Genomic DNA, 23,752 nt, shown 5'->3' on the forward strand with positions numbered 1-23,752 from the left:
CCTGAAAATTTGCGCGCCTCCGCCTGTGTAGTTTGTGGCGACCCGTAGTCGCTGTGAAGTCGTTTTCTCTATCTTCTTGTTATGGGATATTCACCCTCCGCTGTTAGATAGAGAGATAGATGGATGGATAGTACTTTATTGATTCCTTCAGGAGAGTTCCCTCAGAAAATGTTTAACTGCAATTTCTAATATAAAGTAGTGTAAAGTTCTTACTTATATCTGTCAGTAAACTCCCCATGAAAGCGTTAAAACATACCGGTGTAGTGAGTTTACATTATTCACCCAAGGAACTTTTGTTCTCAGAGAGTTCCGGTCGGACGGTTTTTCACGGGAGACACTTCCAGTGTTGTTATAGCACTAGTGAGTCACGGATGAGGAGATACTGCTCCGTTATTGACAGAAGTAAAGTCTGAATGTCATTAAAACAGTTAGCTCCCTCTTTTGACACTTTTTCCACTCCCGTCCTTGCACGCTACACCGCTACAACAAAGATGACGGTGAGAAGAAGCTGCTGAAGGTGAGCTACGTAAATAAGACCGCCCATAAAATGGTGCATCCTGAACCGACTGTTAGAAAGTGGCTTGAGGAATATCTATTAAAACATAATCTATGCAACATTCGGACCAAAGAACCACCATTACATGTCATGTAGACCACAAGGAAGTGTTTTCCATTTAGAAAAAACATGTAATAAAATATGACTCCTTTAATGCGCCCTATTATCCGGTGCGCCTTTTGTATGAAAATAAACCTGACTAGACACGCTCATCGGCAGTGCGCCTTATACTCCGATGCGCCCTATGGTCCGGAAAATACGGTATACTATTTTGTGTTGCATGTTATGAGCCTATGTCATATTATAGTTTCAACATGTAGATTTAATAGGTGGAATACACAAACCTTTTCACGATATTCAACAATTTGAAGTTACAACTGTATTTTCTACCCAGCAATTACATTTTTGAACTGCTGGATGACTTATCGCTGGGGTGCTTGAAAGTGCACAAAATGGTGCATGAGACCTGTTTGCACACACACAGAGGTTGTTGAATTGCATCGAAGGATACGCTATTTTTTATTTTGGTGAAGACTATCAGGAAAAACTATGCTCGATTGTTATTGGGGTTTTTTAAACTTAAATGCATATAGCGGGTTGTTTGTCTACTCTATCCATCCATCCATCCATCCATCCATCCATCCATCTTCTTCCTTTTATCCGACTTCCCTTTCCCCAGCCACTTCATCTAGCTCCTCCCAGGGGATCCCGAGGCGTTCCCAGGCCAGCCGGGAGACATAGTCTTCCCAACGTGTCCTGGGTCTTCCCCGTGGCCTCCTACCGGTTGGACGTGCCCTAAACACCTCACTAGGGAGGTGTTCGGGTGGCATCCTGACCAGATGCCCGAACTACCTCATCTGGCTCCTCTCGATGTGGAGGAGCAGCGGTTTTACTTTGAGTTCCTCTCGGATGACAGAGCTTCTCACCCTATCTCTAAGGGAGAGCCCCGCCACCCGGGAGAGGAAACTCATTTCGGCCGCTTGTACCCATGATCTTATCCTTTCGGTCATGACCCAAAGCTCATGACCATAGGTGAGGATGGGAATGTAGATCGACCGGTAAATTGAGAGCTTTGCCTTCCGGCTCAGCTCGTTCTTCACCACAACGGATCGATACAACGTCCGCATTACTGAAGACGCCGCACCAATTCGCCTGTCGATCTCACGATCTACTCTTCCCCCACTCGTGAACAAGACTCCTAGGTACTTGAAGTCCTCCACTTGGGGCAGGGTCTCCTCCCCAACCCGGAGATGGCACTCCAACCTTTTCTGGGAGAGAACCATGGACTCGAACTTGGAAGTGCTGATTCTCATTCCAGTCGCTTCACACTCGGCTGCGAACCGATCCAGTGAGAGCTGAAGATCCCGGACAGATGAAGCCATCAGGACCACATCATCTGCAAAAAGCAGAGACCTGATCCCACGGCCACCAAACCGGAACCCCTCAACGCCTTGACTGCGCCTAGAGATTCTGTCCATAAAAGTTATGAACAGAATCGGTGATAAAGGGCAGCCTTGGCGGAGTCCAACCCTCACTGGAAACGGGTCCGACTTACTGCCGGCAATGCGGACCAAGCTCTGACACTGATCATACAGGGAGCGGACCGCCACAGTGCGATATCCCATTCTCTCTGAGCACTCCCCAATGGACTTCCCAAGGGACACGGTCGAATGTCTTCTCCAAGTCCACAAAGCACATGTAGACTGGTTGGGCAAACTCCCATGTGCCCTCAAGAACCCTGCCGAGAGTACAGAGCTGGTCCACAGTTCCACGACTAGGACGAAAACCACACTGTTCCTCCTGAATCCAAGGTTCGACTATCCGGCGTAGCCTCCTCTCCAGTACACCTGAATAAACCTTACCAGGAAGGCTGAGGAGTGTGATCCCACGATAGTTGCAACACACCCTCCGGTCCCCCTTCTTAAAGAGAGAGACCACCACCCCGGTCTGCCAATCCAGAGGTACCGCCCCCGATGTCCACGCGATGCTGCAGAGTCTTGTCAACCAAGACAGCCCCACAGCATCCAGAGCCTTAAGGAACTCCGGGCGGATCTCATCCACCCCTGGGGCCTTGCCACCGAGGAGCTTTTTAACCACTCTACTCTAATGCGTCTCAAATATTTTCTGTTGCATTACTGTTCGTTTTTAGTCATATGAAATATAAAATAAAAATAAACCATGCATTTTTTTTAATGTAATTATTGCTTTTTGACACGTAAAATATCTCTGTGTATGTGAATTTAAAACAAAAATTCAAATGACAAAATATACACTGACTGTACGTCCAACTGATAAAAGCGTATTAAAAGAGTTCATTTCAGGACCGTTCAAAGAAGTAAATTGTGTGTTTTATATTGAAGGTGCGCGGTCTATGTGGAACAATGACCTGGAACCAGCACGATGACTTCATGACCCCAGAAGGAGATGTGGAGAGCAGCGTCTCATCTTTTATTAGTAAATTCACCACGGAACACTGCAGCCTATCCCGAGCAGCACCTCAGGACGCCTGCACTGCTTATACCCAGAGGAGGAACTATGCTGACTCTGTGTGCTCCATCATTCACAGCTCAGTCTTCCAGGTCTGTTTGCACTTTGTGTCCTGTAACTAGCAGCTTCTTATGCTCTACCGCTCTTTCAGGCATGTCACGATGTCGTGGACAGGGAGCCTTACTTGCGCCTATGTCTGTCAGAGGTGTGCGGCTGTGTGACCCAGGAGTCCTGTCACTGCACCGTGCTCACTGCCTACGCCCGACACTGTGCCCAGGAGGGCATCGCCGTCCAGTGGCGCAACCAAACCTTCTGCTGTAAGTCATTCTAACTTCAAAAGCTGACGGAATTTGCTCTCATGATCAGTGTTCGGACAATTACTTTTGAAAAGTAATTACTATAGTGATTGAAAAGTGGATCATGAGGTCGACAGGCTTCGGTAATGCGGACGGTGTATCGATCCATTGAAGTGAGCTGAGCCGGAAGGCAAAGCTCTCAATTTACCGGTCGATCTACATTCCCATCCTCACCTATGGTCATGAACTTTGGGTTATGACTGAAAGGACTAGATCACGGGTAACGGGTCCCAAATGAGCGTCCTCCGCCCGGGTGGCAGAGCTCTCCCTTAGGGGCTCTGTCATTCGGGAGGAACTCAAAGTAAAGCCGCTGCTCCTCCACATCGAGAGGAGCCAGATGAGGTGGTTCGGGCATCTGATCAGGATGCCACCCGAGCGCCTTCCTAGGGAGGTGTTTCGGGCACGTCCGACCAGTAGGAGGCCACGGGGTAGACCCAGGACACGTTGGGAAGACTATGTCTCCCGGCTGGCCTGGGAACGCCTCGGGCTCCCCCCGGGGGAGCTGGACGAAGTGGCTGGGGAGAGGGAAGTCTGTGCTTCCCTGCTTAGGCTGCTGCCCCCGCGATCCGACCTCAGATAAGCAGAAGAAGATGGATGGATGGAATTATTATAATTACCGAAAAAGTAATTGAATTACTAATGTAATCACTCTTTAAAACATTTTATTAATTAATTAAATTTAGATAATGTAATTAATTACTAGAGGAAGTAATTTAATGCTTTGAGACATGCCATACACAGTTGTGAGTAGTGTTGTCCCGATACCAAAATGTATTTTGATATTTTTGGTACTTTTTGATACTTTTTTGAATAAAGAAGACCACGAAAAATGTCATTATTGACGTTATTTTAACAAACATGTTTTATGGTACATTAAACATATGTTTTTATTGCAAGATTGTCCTTAAATAAAATAGTGAACGCACACGACTAATTGTCTTTTAGTAGTAAATAAGCAAACAAAGGCTCCTAATTAGTTTGCTGACATATGCAGTAACATATTGTGTCATTTTCCATTCTATTATTTTGTCAAAATTATTAAGGACAAGTGGTGAAAAATGAATTATTAATCTACCTGTTTTTTCGTTTACTGTTAACATCTGCTTGCTTTCTCTTTTAACATGTTTTATCTACACTTTTTTTCAAATGTAATAATCACCTATTTTTCTGTTGTTTGGATGCTTTACATTAGTTGTGGATGATACGACAAATTTGGGTATCAATCTGATACCAAGTTGTTACAGGATCATACATTGGTCATATTCAAAGTCCTCATGGGTCCAGGGACAAAGTTCTTGAGTTTATAAACATCCATCCATCCATTTTCTACCGCTTATTCCCTTTTGGGGTCGCGGGGGGCGCTGGCGCCTATCTCAGCTACAATCGGGCGGAAGGCGGGGTACACCCTGGACAAGTCGCCACCTCATCGCAGGGCCAACACAGATAGACAGACAACATTCACACTCACATTCAACATGATATAAATAAAAAAAAACAAAAGAAGATGTTGTGATACCCAAAAAATATCGACGTAATCATAGTAGTATCAACTAGAACCTACTCAGTGGCCTAGTGGTTAGAGTGTCCGCCCTGAGATCGGTAGGTTGGGAATTCAAACCCCAGCCAAGTCATACCAAAGACTATAAAAATGGGCACTAAAGTACCCTGCTTGGCACTCAGCATCAAGTGTTGGAATTGGGGGTTAAATCACCACAAATGATTCCCGGGCGCGGCACCACTGCTGCCCACTGCTCCCCTCACCTCCCAGGGGGTGATCAAGGGGATGGGTCAAATGCAGACGACAAATTTCACTACACCTAGTGTGTGTGTGTGACAATCATTGGTACTTTACTTTAGATGCGCACCTGTACTTAGATGTATTACATGGATGTCAAGTGTAGATCCACCAATGGCGATTGTTTACATATTGACGCCAGTGAGCTACGGTGTGTAGTGAATCATGTTTAGCTATTCCTCATCCTGCAGGGATGATACTTGTAAGAAACTTTATTTTTTTATTTACAAACCCCGTTTCCATATGAGTTGGGAAATTGTGTTAAAATATAAACGGAATACAATGATTTGCAAATGCTTTTCAACCCATATTCAATTGAATGCACTACAAAGACAAGATATTTGATGTTCAAACTCATAAACTTTATTTTTTTTCTTGCAAATGATAATTAACTTAGAATTTCATGGCTGCAACACGTGTCAAAGTGGTTGGGAAAGGGCATGTTCACCACTGAGTTACATCACATTTTCTTTTAACTACACTCAATAAACGTTTGGGAACTGAGGAAACTAATTGTTGAAGCTTTGAAAGTGGAATTTTTTCCCATTCTTGTTTTATGTAGAGCTTCAGTCGTTCAACAGTCCGGGGTCTCCGCTGTTGTATTTTTCGCTTCATAATGCGCCACACATTTTCGATGGGAGACAGGACTGGACTGCAGGCGGGCCAGGAAAGTACCCGCACTCTTTTTTTTACGAAGCCACGCTGTTCTAACACTTGTCTTGCTGAAATAACCAGGGGCGTCCATGATAATGTTGCTTGGATAACAACATATGTTGCTCCAAAACCTGTATGGACCATTCAGCATTAATGGTGCCTTCACAGATGTGTAAGTTACCCATGCCTTGGGCACTAATGCACCCCCATACCATCACAGATGCTGGCTTTTGAACTTTGCGCTTATAACAATCCGAATGGTTATTTTCCTCTTTGTTCCGGAGGACACCACGTCTTCTGTTTCCAAATTTAATTTGAAATGTGGACTCGTTAGACCACAGAACAGCTTTCCACTTTGTATCAGTACATCTTCAGGATATTGTTGACAAATGGGTTTTGCTTTGCATAGTAGAGTTTTAACTTGCACGTACAGATGTAGCGACCATCTGTAGTTACTGACAGTGGTTTTATGAAGTGTTCCTGAGCTCATGTGGTGGTATTCTTTAGACACAGATGTTGCTTTTCAATGCAGTGCCGCCTGAGGGATCAAAGATCCGTAATATCATCGCTTACGTGCAGTGATTTTTCCAGATGCTCTGAACCTTTTGATTATATTACGAACAGTAGATGGTGAAATCCCTAAATTCCTTGCAAAAGCTTGTTGAGAAATGTTGTTCTTAAACTGTTGGACAATTTGCTCACGCATTTGTTCACAAAGTGGTGACCCTCGCCATGCCCTTGTTTGTGAATGACTGAGCATTTCATGGAAATTGCTTTTATACCCAATCATAGCACCTACCTGTTCACCTTTGGGATGTTCCAAATAAGTGTTTGATGAGCATTCCTCAACTCTCTCAGTCTTTTTTGCCACATGTGCCAGCTTTTTTTGAAACATGTTGCATGCATCAAATTCCACGTTAGCTAATATTTACAAAAAATAACAACGTTTTCCAGTTTGAACGTTAAGTCTGTTGTCTTTGCAGTCTATTCAATTGAATACAGGTTGAAATGGATGTGCAAATCATCGCATTTAGTTATGATTTACGAATTACACAACATACCAACTTCACTAGTTTTGGGTTTTGTAGTATGCATGAGCATGGAGCTAGCACATTTGTTTCATAGCATTTCTTTTACTGTATGTTGGAATGTCACAGAAGTTATTCTGTATCTCATGTAAGTTCCCAGCAGGCACATGTTTTTCAAAACTGACTTTGAAACAAATTTGCAAAATAGTTTTATTTTTCAATTGAGACAGCGGAGACGTCCAATGTTGGATCCACGTTGTTGGTTGGGAAATTTCCATTATTTAATGGTGAAATCAATGTCAGAACTCAACATTGATTAAAGGTTGTCCAAAAGTTGTTTTATCGTTATGTTTGAGTTGCTCATTGTCTGGACCTAATTGAACAAATTCTCAATTTTGTTTTAATGTCTTGTGCCTGCTAGGTTCTTTGTGTTCACTTTCACAGTGTTTTGAAGTAAAGGATTCTCAAACAGAGACAACCTGTTATTTGTCTGCTAAGCAAGCCGGAAGAGATGTTAGTGCGGTTAGAACAAACTGCTCATATCCGAGTTATTGTATCCGATGTTTCTGATGCAGGTCAACATCGGTATCGATACCGGAACGGGACACCAGTAAAGCTAAATCCACCTATGTGAATTGACCTTTCAAATTTCTGATCAACATTTACAATAACTGTTGTAACTCATCGATTAGATCCAGCTGCAATAACACTGCACCTGTCTCTTTATTTACCCTTGTTTACCAGCAGAGAAAGTAAGCTGGCAAGCTTAATAGTAGACCAGAGTTGTGGTCGCCACCCTGAGAAAGAGCTATAAAAGATGACCTGGGCTCATTTTTGGCACATTTTTTAAACACGATACACGACACTGCAAAAATGAGAAAAATGGAAAAACGAAAAATGAAACAAGAAAAGGCAGGCAATTTTGTTATTACTGTAATTACCATTAATAACTAGGGCTGTCAATGTTAACACATTTGCTCATAAAAGTAAAAAGATAAAGTACCAATGATTGTCACACACATAATAGATGTGGCGAAAGTATTCTCTGCATTTGACCCATCACCCTTGATCACCCCCTGGCGAGTGAGGGGAGCAGTGGGCAGCAGCGGTACCGCGCTCGGGAATCATTTATGGTGATTTAACCCCCAATTCCAACCTTTGATTCTGAGTGCCAAGCAGAGAGGTAATGGCTCCCATTTTTATAGTCTTTGGTATGACTCGGCTGGGGTTTGAATTCCCAACCTACCGATCTCAGGGCGGACACTCTAACCACTAGGCCACTGAGTAGGTTCTAGTCGATACTACTATGATTACGTCGATATTTTTTGGGTATCACAACATCTTCTTTTGTTTTTTTTAATTCATATCATGTTTATAAACTCAAGAACTTTGTCCCTGGACCCATGAGGACTTTGAATATGACCAATGTATGATCCTGTAACGACTTGGTATCAGATTGATACCCAAATTTGTCGTATCATCCACAGCTAATGTAAAGCATCCAAACAACAGAAAAATAGGTGATTATTACATTTGAAAAAAAGTTTGAACTCACGACCTACCGATCTCAGGGCGGACACTCTAATCATTAGGCCACTGAGTAGGTACATAAATATTTACAATAAAATTTGATATAAATAATTTCTCACCAGATTTTGAGCAAATAAATGATGTGCATTCAAGTAAAACATAAAACAATTATTATGACATTTGGGCAATAAAATACCGGGGTCTTTTTTTTTTAAAGTTTATTAATCATGCAAGTGAATTGTATTTCTGGTCATGTCATCCTCATCTGGACAGAAGGGTGACACAGAAGTGTGGCTGGATTAAAAGAGATGTCGGACACGCTTTACTGAACCAAAAGTTGCTTTATTACAAGCGAGCGTAATAATACAGGACTGCAATTCCCTGGAGGAGGCCAGGTCAAGAAAAATTATCCTCTCCGAACTGGAGAAGCCTAACCATCAGTTTTTGTGTGTGTGTGCTAAGTCAGGGGAGCGGATCCTGACCATAAACGGAGATGTTCGTGTGTAATTGTCTGGAAAACAACTGCTTTAAATCATAACTCAAATGTTGCCGTTAAGCTAATCGGGTAGTCTTTTCTCACGGATAGGGTTATCACTTTTTCATTCAAATGTCCCAATTAGAGCCTCTTTTCTTACAAGAAGTGATCAAATCCACCTGCGAATACCAAACTAAGGAGCCTTATCAATTTATGTGCTCAAACTGAAATACCACTATTTAATTAAACTTGGTTTGCTTTCTCTAATGTGAACATAACATTCACCATATGTAGAACATAATATGAGTTAATTAATTCACTTCACAAGCAAATAAAATACTTCAAAATGAATTTAAAATCTGCGATGAAGTGGCGACATGTCCAGGGTGTACGCCGCCTTCCGCCTGATTGTAGCTGGGATAGGCACCAGTGCCCCCCGCGTCCCCAAAGGGAATAAGCAGTAGCAAATGGATGGATGGATGAATTAAAAATCACAAGTGTGAGTTTAATGTTCAATCTTCAACATATTATAATTTCTTAATTTCTGACCCTGCATGAATAACAATCCACTTTCTTCGTCCTTTTAGTCGTCCAGTGTTCTGGCGGTCAGGTGCATCAGGAGTGTGGTCGAGCATGCGGTCGCACCTGTTCCGACCTGCAACAGGGCTGGGGCTGTGATGATGATGATGATGACGATGCTGCAGGTGGTCTGTGCATCCCTGGTTGCCAATGCTCTGCAGGACTTGTGCAGGACGACCAAGGCCAGTGTGTGCCCACAAGCATGTGCCCCTGTGTGCAAGGAGACCAGACTTATCTACCTGGAGATGTTATGGTGAACAACTGTAAAACCTGGTATGTTCCATCCATCCATTTCCTACTGCTTGTCCCTTTTGTGGTCATTGGGGGGGTCGCTGTAATAAGCATATTCACACTATTTACATTTTTTTTTCCAATTCCGAATGAACCAATCAAAAATAGTTGATACAACATTTAAATACATTATGAATGAAAAGGAGCAGAAATAAGTATAAATGTAGAATATATACCCTATTTCAAAACAAAAACACTATGGCTATTCAATTCAGAAGAATAATTAAAGCCATATTTCTATTTCATAACAGCTTACTCAGTAATGCTACAGTAAATATAATCATCATCCCTGGCAGTGTCTGTCAAATATTAAAGGCCTACTGAAATGAGATTTTCTTATTTAAACGGGGATAGCAGGTCCATTCTATGTGTCATACTTGATCATTTTGCATTATTGCCATATTTTTGCTGAAAGGATTTAGTAGAGAACATCCACGATAAAGTTCGCAACTTTTGGTCACTAACAGAAAAGCCCTGCCTTTTACCGGAAGTCGCAGACGATGACGTCACCCGTTGAGGGATCCTCACATCTTCACATTGTTTATAATGGGAGCCTCCTACAAAAAGAGCTATTCGGACCGAGAAAACGAAAATTTCCCCATTAATTTGAGCGAGATTCGTGTTTGAGGATATTGATAGCGACGGACTAGAAAAAAAAACAAAAAAAAATGCGATTGAATTGGGACGGATTCAGATGTTTTTAGACACATTTACTAGGATAATTCTGGGAAATCCCTTATCTTTCTATTGTGTTGCTAGTGTTTTAGTGAGTTTAATAGTACCTGATAGTCGGAAGGGTGTATACACGGGTGTCTTGTGGCCAGTGTCTGATGGAAATCGACGGCAGCTGTATGTACGGCTTAAGCTTAGCTGATCTTCGGTAAGTGGCGACTTTTTACCACAATTTTCTCACCGAAAACTGCTGGTTGACATTTGGTCGGGAACCATGATCGCTTGACCGCTCTGATCCATAGTAAAGCTTCACCTCCGGAATTTTAAACAAGGAATCACCATGTGTTTGTGTGGCCTATGGCTAAAGCTTCCCAACTCTATCTTTCTACTTTGACTTCTCCATTATTAATTGAACAAATTGCAAAAGATTCAGCAACACAGATGTCCAAAATACTGTGTAATTATGCGGTTAAAGCAGACGACTTTTAGCTGTGTGTGTGCGCAGCGCTAATATTTCCTAACAGTCCGTGACGTCACGTGTACAAGTCATCATTCTGCGACGTTTTCAACAAGAAACTCCCGGAAAATTTAAAATTGCAATTTAGTAAACTAAAAAGGCCGTATTGGCATGTTTTGCAATGTTAATATTTCATTATTGAATTATAAACTATCAGACTGCGTGGTCGGTAGTAGTGGGTTTCAGTAGGCCTTTAAAGATTTGTGTCCTACTTCTGTTTGCTGTCAATGTTAACTCATAATAAAGTAATTAGCAGTGATTACATTTTTGGAAATATTTCATACACAACAATAGCTGAATAAAAATGCTATAAAATTGAAATATGAATGCCGAAAGAAAATGTTCTAAACAGACGAATTCAAGCCAATCCTACACTTTAAATGTCCTAAAATGTTTGATTCTTATACTAATGTGTGAGGAAAGCCAGCTCATTTCCCAAAGCTGATTTAATTGCCATTAAATATGATTCTAAAGCTTTTTAAAATATTTTAATTAAAATGTTATAACTATATTTCTTCAATAAATGTATATAAAACAAGAAAGTAAGCATTTAGTAGTGGTTCCTGTGTGACTGTCATGTGACTATCCCAGAATAGGACTTTTCTAAAATGGCTGCCTTTCAGCTAAACTAATTTATTTCCAGATGTATTTTGTTTTTTAATTGAAAGTCAATTTAAACTTACTTAACAATATTGATGCTTTAATACATTGCCAGATATTATAATTAAAATAATCTAACTACGGTTCTTGTCATGTGATAGTCAAGTGACTATCCCAGGATATACCCCAACATGGCAGAGTTTCAGGTAAGTTAGCTCATTTCCAAAGGTTTATTTGTTAACCGTTTCAGGTAATTTGATATCCATTCAACAATTCTAATACTTTTAAATTATGTCAAACATTATAATTCCATTCATTCATATAAAACAAGGTAGTAAACATTTAGTGGAAGTCACTCTACCAGGATATTTCCCAAAATGGCTGAGTGCCTGGTAAAATAGCTTATTTCCTTAATCATGTTTATTTACCGTATTTCCTGAAATAGCCGCCAGAGCGCTAATTACTTTAAAACCACTTCTCACCCCTGCGCTTATTCAAGGTATGCGGTAAAAGTAAACAGGCGCTAATATTTTTAAAACCTCTTCTGACCCCTACGCTTACCAATGGCTATATTATACACGCGCCCCCAACCCCGCCCACCTCAAGCGACGCACGGAAAAGGGGGGGGGGGGGGGTGCTAGCGGGGTGTATAATGTACAGTAGCCAAGAGTCATGGATGCATTGGAATTCTGGGTAATTCTTATGTTGTGTTTATAATGTGTTACAGAGCCAATGTTCTCCAGAAATGTGTTTGGTGTGGGTTCACAGAGTGTGGCGCATATTAGTAAAAGTTTTAAAGTTGTTTTCTATCACAACCATCAGTTTGATCTGTATGGCTATGGAACAAGACCTCTGGTTTACACATAGTACAAGCTAAAAGAACCTCCTCCGCCATTTTGGAAATGAGGGCAGGGGAAGCATCGCTTGTGACGTCACGAATTTGACTTGGCGGTAAAAGTAAGTATGCGCTAATAAATTTGGGGAGCGAGTTTGACCCGGTAGCAATTCAAGGCAGGCGCTTATTACTTGTCCGGCGGCTATTCAAGCAAATACGGTATCTACTTTCACTGTTGAAAGTAATCATTAAACAATTATAACCCTTTAAAAATGTCTCAAATATTATAATTACACATACTATAAACAAGCTAGTAAAAGGTTACGTTTTTGCTTTCAGCCTTAAAAGTGCAATGGGCAGCCTGATGTATAAATTCAAAATACTTATACAAAAAAGTTTCACATTGAGTTGTTTTAAAATAAGGAATACATTAAGCATGAACAATATGTAACACACACAAAATGAAAAATGATAAAATATTGAAACGAGATAACTTTGAGGAAAAATGTATGTCACTCCCATCCATCTACTACTGAAAAACCACAGAACATGTAAATAGCATATCTGGTATTGTAGTTTTACCTTTGAAATAAATTACTGGAAAAAACACTGTTGAAAAAAAGAGACCTGCAGGGATTCAGCAGCCCCACATGGCTGTAAAGAGGCATGTGAGACAATGCACAACATCAGGATGTACCATGTGTGTGCTTGCTATTGAAGTAATCAATAGTACTTTTGCCGACTTTTCTCATTTTTCCCCCCTACTTCCCGTGGGACTTTGCTGGGTGCGTTTTGGAAATTTTTTGTATCCCAGGACTTGTGTGGCCGGCGGTGGGACTCGTGGGACTGGAACCCCGAGGAGGTATTTTGGACACAATTGGGACTTTTGAACATTTTGGCCGCCTTTTCCCCCTCTTCTTCCCCGCCTTCCTGTGCACCATTGCTGGGTGTGTTTCGGACACTTGGACAAAAATAGTTTCAAGCATATTTTACTCAAAATAGGTCATAAAATGTCGGAAACAAGCTGTAGTATCTTACTGAGATCATTTAGGAGCAAAACCCTTAAAACAAGTAAAAGACTCTAACATAAAATATGCTTCGTAAGAAGAATTATCTTACCAGACAGAAAATAAGTAAATATCACCCTTATTTGAGATATTTCATCTTACTTAGATTTCAGTTTTTGCAGTGAGTACAGTACTGTATGTTACTTTAACCTGAGGACCATTGTGGATGATTCTACAATTGTCTCAACGAATTGTCTCAGGTGGTGTGAGAGCTCTGATGAAATCTCCCTATGATCCTGCACGTTTTCTACAGGATAGGTTGATTTCATTGCTTCTCTTCACCACGCAGCAGCTGCGATCATCACTCAGAAAGCAATAAAAAAAAAAAAAAGTAATATTTGGAAGAAAAGTGTAGTGATTAACAGTATTAATGGTTCCTCATGTTTTCATTGACAGTGTGTGTGAAAAGGGGATGATGAACTGCACAACGGGCCACTGTGAAGAAGTCAACACGTGTCCTGGATCTCTGATCTACTCTCCACGTTCCTGCCTTCTCACTTGTTCCAGTCTGGACCCTCCCAGTCAGCAGCAAGTCTCGGGCCTCCTGAGCTGCAGAGAGCCGCTGTCTGGCTGTGTGTGCCCTCAAGGAAGTGTGCTCCTGGTAGGTGGACGTACTCTTAGGGCCTGATCTTCTAAAGCATGGGTGTCAAACTCTGGCCCGTGGGCCAAATTTGGCCCACCATGTAATTTCATTTGGCCCTTGAGGCAATTTCCAATTAACATTAGAGCTGGCCCACCGGTACACCGCAATCACCGCTAATACTCATATTTGCCAACCCTCCCAATTTTCCCGAGAGACTCCCAAATTTCGGTGCCCCTCCCGAAAATGTTACGGGGCAACAATTCTCCCAAATTTCTCCCGATTTCTACCCGGACATCAATAATGGGGACGTGCCTTAAAGGCACTGCCTTTAGCGTCTTCTACAACCTGTCGTCATGTCCGGTTTTCCTCCTTACAAACAGCGTGCGGGGCCATTCACATAATATATGCGGCTTTTACACACACACACATACACACACACAAGTGAATGCAAGGCATACTTATTCAAAAGCCATACAGGTCACACTGAGGGAGGCCATTTAAACAACTTTAACACTGTTACAAATATGGGCCACACTGTGAACCCACACCAAGCAAGAATAACAAACACATTTTCGGGAGAACATCCGCACCGTAACACAACATAAACACAACAGTACAAATACCCAGAACTCATTGCAGCACTAACACTTCCGGGACGCTACAATATACACCGCTTGCTACCAACAACCGTGTGTTGCAAACCGAGCAGTAAAAAGGCCTGAATGGTTGATTTATTCATTAGTTTATTTTCAAATGTATTCGCCTGTGGAAAAAGTTAATGTTGATATTTACCTCAGAAGGCTGCAAATAGAAAAGAGGCATTCGATTTTTCATTGAAATTTTTTTATTTTATTCCATTGATGTTTTTTTTTTGTTTTTTTAAAGTTGATTTTGCATTATTAAGTTATATAAGCGTTGCTTCTTCCATATTCAGTGTTAAAGCAAATCAGTGTAGCAAACTGAGCAATAATTAAGGTTTTTTTCATGCACTTTCTCTTGCTACTTCAAGGCTTGAATGTTTGATTCATTCATTATTTTATTTTCAAATGCATTATTAGCCTGCGGAAAAAGTTTGTTTTGATATTTACCTCAGAAGGCTGAAAATAGAATAGAGGCATTCAATTTTTATTAAAATTTTATTTGATATGCCATTGATATTTTTTATTATTTGTAACTGGATTTTGCATGTCACTATAAAATTATATAAGCCTTGCTTGTTCAATAGTCATTGCAAAACTTGTTTGGGTCCCTACTAAAAGGTAAATTTTTTTCAACCTTGGCCCGCGGCTTTGTTCAGTTTGAAATTTTGGCCCACTCTGTGTTTGAGGTTGACACCCCTGATATAAAAGAACCCAGAGATGTAGGGGTGCTTTATTTTTTGTTTTAATTTTGTAGATGTTAAATTTGCAGATGATTAGTGCAATATATATTTAAAAAAGATTAATTTCTCTTCCTTTTTGCTTTTACCAGTAGCAGTTTAGAAGTCTGGAGTAAAAAAGTGCACAAGTCGGTCAAATGCATTAGTTAATTTCAGGTGGTTATCAAAGATCCATACAACATAATCTGATATGATTTCATAGTTTAAAGCACTATTTATGTATTTTTTATGATAAATAAGTGCTAAAAATGTTTTTGCTTACGCGCTTTGCATGCTCACATGAATTATTTGTGCCCCAGGTGTGCCCCAGTACAGTATTAGGTCTAGTGACGCCCCTGAGTAGGCGTATCGATCTGAATATTTATAGTGTTGATAACACGCTGAGTATTGGTATTGGATCGATACCAGCATTGTGTTTGATGATCGGTTTCAAGATTTGTATGTGTGTTGTATTATTATTACTTCATTATTTTTGTTATATTGTTGCTTTTTTGTTATTTTGCAATAGTGACTTTTTCTCAAAAAAGCGAGTGAAGTAGAAAGGAATTATTTTCCTATGTTTTTGCTGTTATAGAACATTGTTTTAGATCAGTGGTTCTTAACCTTGTTGGAGATTCCGAACCCCACCAGTTTCATTGACCGAACCCTTCTTTAATTTGAAATTGCCTCAAGGGCCAAATTAAATTACATGGCGGGCCAAATTTGGCCCGCGGGCCAGAGTTTGACACCCATGTTTTATATTATTTAATTTCCATTAATGGCAATGTGGCTAATCCTATTCCAGATACACAAAACTATACAATATACACAAAACAATAAAACCACAGTAGTAGAATAAATGAACAACTGTTCAGGGAATCATTTTCTGAGAAGTAAACTGTAACGTCTCGTTTTCATTTATGCAAAGTGGTCAATCACTCTGGACAGACATGGAAATATTACAGCAGGCGACCCACCCCAAGTGATGTTTCATATTTTAAATACATAAAATGATGTTGGTTCAACCCTGTGCATTAATTCATTCTTACATATTGCTTTCCAAATCAAAATGACATTTTGTGCATTGTGTTTTTCATCCAGGGTGGTCAGTGTGTCCTCCCAGCAGAGTGTCCATGTCGCCATAATGGCCGCCTCTACTACACCAACGATACCATCATTAAAGATTGCAACACCTGGTACTCTCGCACGCACCTTTCCATCCTCGCCTACACACATTCTTATTGCCACTCTTCCTGTATTTGATTGACTCTGGCAGTGTGTGTAAGGAGCGCCATTGGCACTGCGGCCAGTCAGCCTGCGCTGGCATGTGCGTGGCGACAGGAGACCCTCATTATGTGACCTTTGATGGCCGCTACTTCTCTTTCTTGGGCGACTGCCAGTACGTGCTGGCGCGGGAAACCGGTGGTTTGTTCAGCGTCACAGCAGAGAATGTGCCCTGTGGGAGCACCGGGGTCACGTGTACAAAGTCTGTTACCCTCAGCCTGGGGAACACCATCATACACCTGCTGAGAGGTAGGAGACACTCCAATATACTTTTATCAGTCCCTCTGATGTCACTGTTTTGCAGTAATTCAACCAATCCCTGCAAATTATGCACCTTGCAACTACCGTGTGTCCAAAGTCTGCAACTTCCCTGCACATTTTTGCCTATCAGCGTTATTTTCACTATTTAAATTTGTCAGATCAAAACTCTGGGCTTCACGGTGGAAGAGGGGTTAGTGCGTCTGCCTCACAATACGAAGGTCCTGAGTAGTCAGGGTTCAATCCCTGTGTGGAGTTTGTATGTTCTCCCCGTCAATGCGTGGGTTCCCTCTGGGTACTCCGGCTTCCTCCACTTCCAAAAACATGCACCTGGGGATAGGTTGATTGGCAACACTAAATTGGCCCTAGTGTGTGAATGTGAGTGTGAATGTTGTCTGTCTATCTGTGTTGGCCCTGTGATGAGGTGGCGACTTGTCCATGGTGTACACCGCCTTCCGCCCGATTGTAGCTGAGATAGGCACCAGCGCCCCCCGCGACCCCAAAGGGAATAAGCGGTATAAAATAGATGGGATGGATGGATGGGTGTGAATGTGAGTGTGAATGTTGTCTGTCTATCTGTGTTGGCCCTGCGATGAGGTGGCGATTTGTCCATGGTGTACTGCGCCTTCCGCCTGATTGTGGCTGAGATAAGCACCAGCGCCCCCCGCGACCCCATAGGGAATAAGCGGTCAACAATAGATGGGATGGATGGATGGATGGGTGTGAATGTGAGTGTGAATGTTGTCTGTCTATCTGTGTTGGCCCTGCGATTAGATTGCGATTTGTCCATGGTGTACGCCGCCTTCCGCCCGATTGTAGCTGAGATAGGCACCAGCGCCCCCCGCAACCCCAAAGGGAATAAGCGGTAGAAAATAGATAGGATGGGTGTGAATGTGAGTGTGAATGTTGTCTGTCTATCTGTGTTGGTCCTGCGATGAGGTGCCGACTTGTCCATGGTGTACACCGCCTTCCGCCCGATTGTAGCTGATAGGCACCAGCGCCCCGGCATTCCCAAAGGGAATAAGCGTTAGAAAATTGATGGATGGATGTATGTATGATCAAAACTCGTTTTTGTTTTTTTATGTATACGGTGCAGAAAGAACGTGTAACGATATAAACTATTAATTGTTTAAACGGCACAAATGTCTGCCTCCTGGGTAGCTCAGACCTACTTCCTGTGTAACGATATAAACTATTAATTGTTTAAACGGCACAAATGTCTGCCTCCTGGGTAGCTCAGACCTACTTCCTGTTCCTGTTTTTTGGCGTTAAGCCATCTGGGTTATGTAGAATATAAACATTTACTTCCTAGTTTACACATATTTCTATATTTATTCAACCATGCTAAGACAATTAAAGGCCTACTGAAACCCACTACTACCCACCACGCAGTCTGATAGTTTATATATCAATGATGAAATATTAACATTGCAACACATGCCAATACGGCATTTTTAGTTTACTAAATTGCAATTTTAAATTTCCCGGGAGTTTTTTCTTGAAAACGTTGTGTAATGATGACGTGTACGCGTGACGTCACGGGCTGTTAGGAAATATGAGCGCTGCGCGCACACACAGCTAAAAGTCGTCTGCTTCAACCGCATAATTACACAGTATTTTGGAGATCTGTGTTGCTGAATCTTTTGCAATTTGTTCAATTAATATTGGAAAAGTCAAAGTAGAAAGATGGAGTTGGGAAGCTTTAGCCTTTAGCCACACAAACACACGGTGATTCCTTGTTTAAAATTCCCGGAGGTGAAACTTTACTATGGATCAGAGCGCAGTCAAGCGAACATGGATCCCGACCGGATGTCAACCAGCAGGTTTCGGTGAGAAAATTGTGGTAAAAAGTCGCTTCTTACCGGAGATCAGCCGAGCTTGCCCCGTCCATAAAGCTGCCGTCGACTTCGCTGAGACATTGGCGTCAAGACACCCGTGGACAAACCCCTCTGACTATCAGGTACTGCTAAACTCAACAAAACACTGGCAACACAATAGAAAGATATGGGATTTCCCGGAATTATCCTAGTAAATGTGTCTAAAAACATCTGAATCCGTCCCAATGCAATCCCGTTTTTTGATTTTTTTAACTCGTTTTTTTTTTTTTCTAGTCCGTCGCTATCAATATCCTCAAACACAAATCTTTCATCCTCGCTCAAATTAATGGGGAAATTGTCGTTTTCTCGGTCAGAATAGCTGTTTTTGTTGGAGGCTCCCATTAAAAACAATGTGAATATGTGAGAAGTCATCAACATGTGACGTCATCGTCTGCGACTTCCAGTAGAGGCAGGGCTTTTCTGTTAGCACCGAGAGTTGCAAACTTTATCGTCGATGTTCTCTACTGAATCCTTTCAGCAAAAATATGGCAATATCGCGAAATGATCAAGTATGACACATAGAATGGACCTGCTATCCCCGTTTAAATAAGAAAATCTAATTTCAGTAGGCCTTTAAGTACATTATTTTATTTGCATTGCTGAACTAGCAAAGAGGCAGCATTTACATGTAAGAGATGTTGAAGTGTGATGATGGTATCCTATTATTTCTCATAAACCGACACACTTTTGTGCTGTAGATTGTTTAATATGGACAAACACATTTCAAGCGTAAAACATACATAATGAATGTCTGATTGATTGAAACTTTTATTAGTAGATTGCACAGTACAGTACATATTACATACAATTGACCACTAAATGGTAACACCTGAATAAGTTTTTCGACGGGGTCCACGTTAATCAATTCATGGTAGGACTTGCAACTTGTGGACAATAAGGAAGCCTTTGGAGGAGTTTCTCTCTTTCATTATTATTATTACTATTATTGATCCTAAATAAATAAAACAGTACAATAATTTCACAAGGAGCTCTGAGTGTGTGCTTTTACTAGTGCAGGGGTGTCAAACTAATTTTAGCTCAGGGGCTGCATGTAGGAAAATCTGTGCCAGCCTATTAAAATCATTGCATTAAAACTAGAAAATAAAGACAATTTCAGATTGATTTGGCCAAAAATAGAACAAACACATTCTGAAAATATTACTAAAAAAATAAATGAATACATTCTGGCATTGGTAAAGTTTACATCCATGAAGGAAAGAAGAAAGTGAATATAATTTAATACATTTACATATGCATAAAAATGTGTTATCTTTTGTATCATTTTTTTGATAAATTAACGTTTATGACAAGCTTTTTCCAAAACCCAATATAGTATGTGAGATAATGCATACATTCATCATTTGTTTTCATAACGGTTGCAAAAAAGTTGGACCTCAAACATTTATTGTGGGCCCCATTTTTATGACTTGACGGCATCGCTGGGACCCCATTTTGAAAATTCCTAGCGCCAACACTGATGGAATATTGGTGCATGCAAAACAGCAGCAGGCGGCTGTGGCCTGCGGGCTGGTTCTAATACTAATCAAATATCATCCCGGGGGCCTAGATCATTCAGCCAGATCTGGCCCGCGGGCTTTGACTTTGACACATAGCTCGTAGTGTTTACTTTTAAGTCTGTGTGTGTTGCCGCAAATTCATGCATTGTAGGCCGCAACAATCACAAAATAAGACAGCAAAATTCTGAAGGGACCTGTGTAGTAAATGCATGGTAAATGGATTTTCTTAAAGCTATAGTTAATCTCCAAAAGCTTAGCGCTTTTCTACCTTCAAGGTACTCAAAGCGCTTTGACACTTCTTTTACATTCACCCATTCATACACACATTCACACATTGATGCCGGAGGTTTTCATGCAAAGTGCTAACCTGACCCATCAGGTGCAAAGGTGAAGTGTCTTGCTCAAGGACACAACTGACATGACTTGGATGGGGGAAGCTGGGACCTAACCAGGAACTCTTGTTGCGTTCGACCAGGCGTTCCTCTGCTGGGAATTTAAACTGCCGGTCTTCTCCCAAGTTCTTTTCGATGACACATAAGCTGATTCTCAATGAATCCCAGACAATGAGTAGGATATATGATACTTTATTCCAAAGCTTTGGGGGGACCAATCTAGATACAACCTTTCGATAGCATTGCCCAAATTGATCTAAACATATTAAGGAAACGCTGTCTTTTCCACTACCTTGCTCGCCCCCACCCTTCAGACCGAATACACAAGCCTATTGTTTCTCCTCAGTTGGACACAGGAAAAGATAAGAAGGGGAGTACATATCCTCCTCATATTCTTACAGCCAAGGTTAACTTGCAGTGTACCTGCAGACAAACACAAAGAGAATAAATGGAAGAACAGTAGCTGTTATAAAATAAGAATATATGTAGATATCTATCTCCGTCACTCTCAATTTGCTGGCATGGTTACGTCTGTTTGGCATCGTGGTGCCGGGTTTGATTCCCTCGTGGATGCGTCAACAAGTGAACACAGCAAAGATGACCTCCATGAATAGAAGATTTGACATTTCAAGTCTGTGTTGTCAGTGTGACATGTCTGTGGGTCGTCCTGTGAAGACTGTGCCTCCTCCTCTTCAGTGTGTGACGCTTGTGACTCTTCTCCTTAAATTTGAGGGGTGCTGTGGATCCTCCTTTTTATTACCTGTGTGGTAATAGTTTCATCTGTATTACTTCAAGTCACCTTCTTTTCTGTGTCATTTAGGTAAAGCAGTGACAGTTAACGGAATGCCAGTTATTCTACCAAAGACCTACAGTGGGAGTGGTCTGACTTTGGAAATGATGGGCATGTTCGTATCACTCTCTTCCAGACTTGGCGTCACTCTGCTGTGGGATGGAGGTAGGACTCACCAATCCTCATATAGATATAAATATCTAAACACAGACAGTGTGTAAAAGAATGTTGCTTGCAGGTATGCGCCTTTATATACGTCTGGCAGCACACTTGCGGGGGAAAGTCGGAGGCCTGTGCGGTAACTTTGATGGAGACACAGAGAACGACTTCACCACACGACAGGGGATTGTGGAATCCACGGCTGAGCTTTTCGGGAATTCTTGGAAGGTCAGCCCCTCCTGCCCTGATGTAGCAGACCAAGAGCTGCGAGACCCCTGCACAGTGAGTTAGAGTCAAGCATATCTTCACATACATCATACTCTATGAGATTTATGATATCCTACAATTTTGATACTCTCTTTTCTTCTTCCTTGTTATAAAAAAGCTATTTTTATGCACATACTTTTGCTTGATTTTGGCTACAAAAAAAAACAAATGATTCTTCTCATACTGTATGTAGAATAACATTAAAGAAACACACACTAAGCTAGTTGACTCACATTTAAAGGCCTACTGAAATGAGATTTTCTTTTTTAAACGTGGATAGCAGGTCCATTATATGTGTCATACTTGATCAATTCGCGATATTGCCATATTTTTGCTGAAAGGACTTAGTAGAGAACATCCACGATAAAGTTTGCAACTTTTGGTCGCTAACAGAAAAGCCCTGCCTTTACCGGAAGTCGCAGACGATGACGTTACCCGTTGATGGCTCCTCACATATTCACATTGTTTTTAATGGGAGCCTCCAACAAAAAGACCTATTTGGACCGAGAAAACGACAATTTCCCCATAAATTTGAGCGAGGACGAAAGAGTCGTATTTGAGGATATTGAGAGCGACGGACTAGAAAAAAAAGAAAGAAAAAAAAATCAAGTTAAAAAAAAAAAACGCGACTGCATTGGGACGGATTCAGATGGTTTTAGACACATTTACTAGGATATTCTGGGAAATCCCTTATCATTCTATTGTGTTGCGCATGTTTTAATGAGTTTAATAGTACCTGATAATCGGAAGGGTGTATGACGCCAGTGTCTGATTGAAGTCGACGGCAGCTGTACGGACAGCACAAGCTCAGCTGATCTCCAGTAAGAGGCAACTTTTTACCACAATTTTCTCACCGAAAACTGCTGGTTGACATCTGGTCGGGATCCATGTTCGCTTGACCGCTCTGATCCATAGTAAAGTTTCACCTCCGGGAATTTTAAACAAGGAATCACCGTGTGTTTGTGTGGCTAAAGGCTAAAGCTTCCCAACTCCATCTTTCTACTTTGACTTCTCCATTATTAATTGAACAAATTGCAAAAGATTCAGCAACACAGATGTCCAAAATACTGTGTAATTATGCGGTTAAAGCAGACGACTTTCAGCTGTGTGTATGCGCAGCGCTAATATTTCCTAACAGTCCGTGACGTCACGCCTACACGTCAGCATTCCGCGACATTTTCAACAGGACACTTCTCGGGAAATTTAAAATTGCAGTTTAGCAAACTAAAAAGGCCGTATTGGCATGTGTTGCAATGTTAATATTTCATCATTGATATATAAACTATCAGACTGCGTGGTCGGTAGTAGTGGGTTTCAGTAGGCCTTTAAGCAACTGTGTAATGTAAGCTAGCTACTGTGCTACAGTCCAGATGTTTAGGGATGGAATTTTGATTTCAGATGTGGAGGAAACACAACTGGCTTATGCACAGGTGTGCGATTTAAATCAGTTAGTTGCACGTTTTTGTTGTAATATTAACACATTGGAAATAGGGCTGGGCGATATATCTATACACGCGACATATCGGGTTTGTCTCTGTGCGATGTAGAAAATTATTATATCGTGATATTCGAGTATACGTTCTCACGCGGTTGCTTTTAGCTGCTGGCATTACACTACAGGCTCTTCTCACTCCTTGTCTCCTTCTCACAGAGACATAAAACGAGCGCACCTTCTTACATACGTAACGTCATACGTCACATACGTATACGCCCTCACGGAGCAGCGAGGTAGCAGCATGGGTAACTTTAGCTGTGATGCTAGCAAAGCCGTGGGAGTTGTAATACGAGAGAAAGAAGGTGCGAATCTGGTAACAAATGAAGTAATA

The 23,752-nt window shown here is 41.4% G+C and overlaps 1 protein-coding gene across 1 annotated transcript in view; it reads left to right on the forward strand.

Annotated features, from left to right (window-relative positions):
* The window catches only part of sspo (SCO-spondin), a 391,512-nt gene that overhangs the window by 48,507 nt on the left and 319,253 nt on the right, over nucleotides 1-23,752 (forward strand). The window contains 8 exon segments of the mRNA XM_061922415.1: nucleotides 2,917-3,135; nucleotides 3,195-3,360; nucleotides 9,469-9,733; nucleotides 13,839-14,043; nucleotides 16,484-16,578; nucleotides 16,659-16,915; nucleotides 21,531-21,665; nucleotides 21,739-21,941. Coding sequence (XP_061778399.1) covers nucleotides 2,917-3,135; nucleotides 3,195-3,360; nucleotides 9,469-9,733; nucleotides 13,839-14,043; nucleotides 16,484-16,578; nucleotides 16,659-16,915; nucleotides 21,531-21,665; nucleotides 21,739-21,941 — 1,545 coding nt within the window.

Source organism: Nerophis ophidion, linkage group LG15 (genome assembly GCF_033978795.1).
Source record: "Nerophis ophidion isolate RoL-2023_Sa linkage group LG15, RoL_Noph_v1.0, whole genome shotgun sequence".
Taxonomy (NCBI): domain Eukaryota; kingdom Metazoa; phylum Chordata; class Actinopteri; order Syngnathiformes; family Syngnathidae; genus Nerophis; species Nerophis ophidion.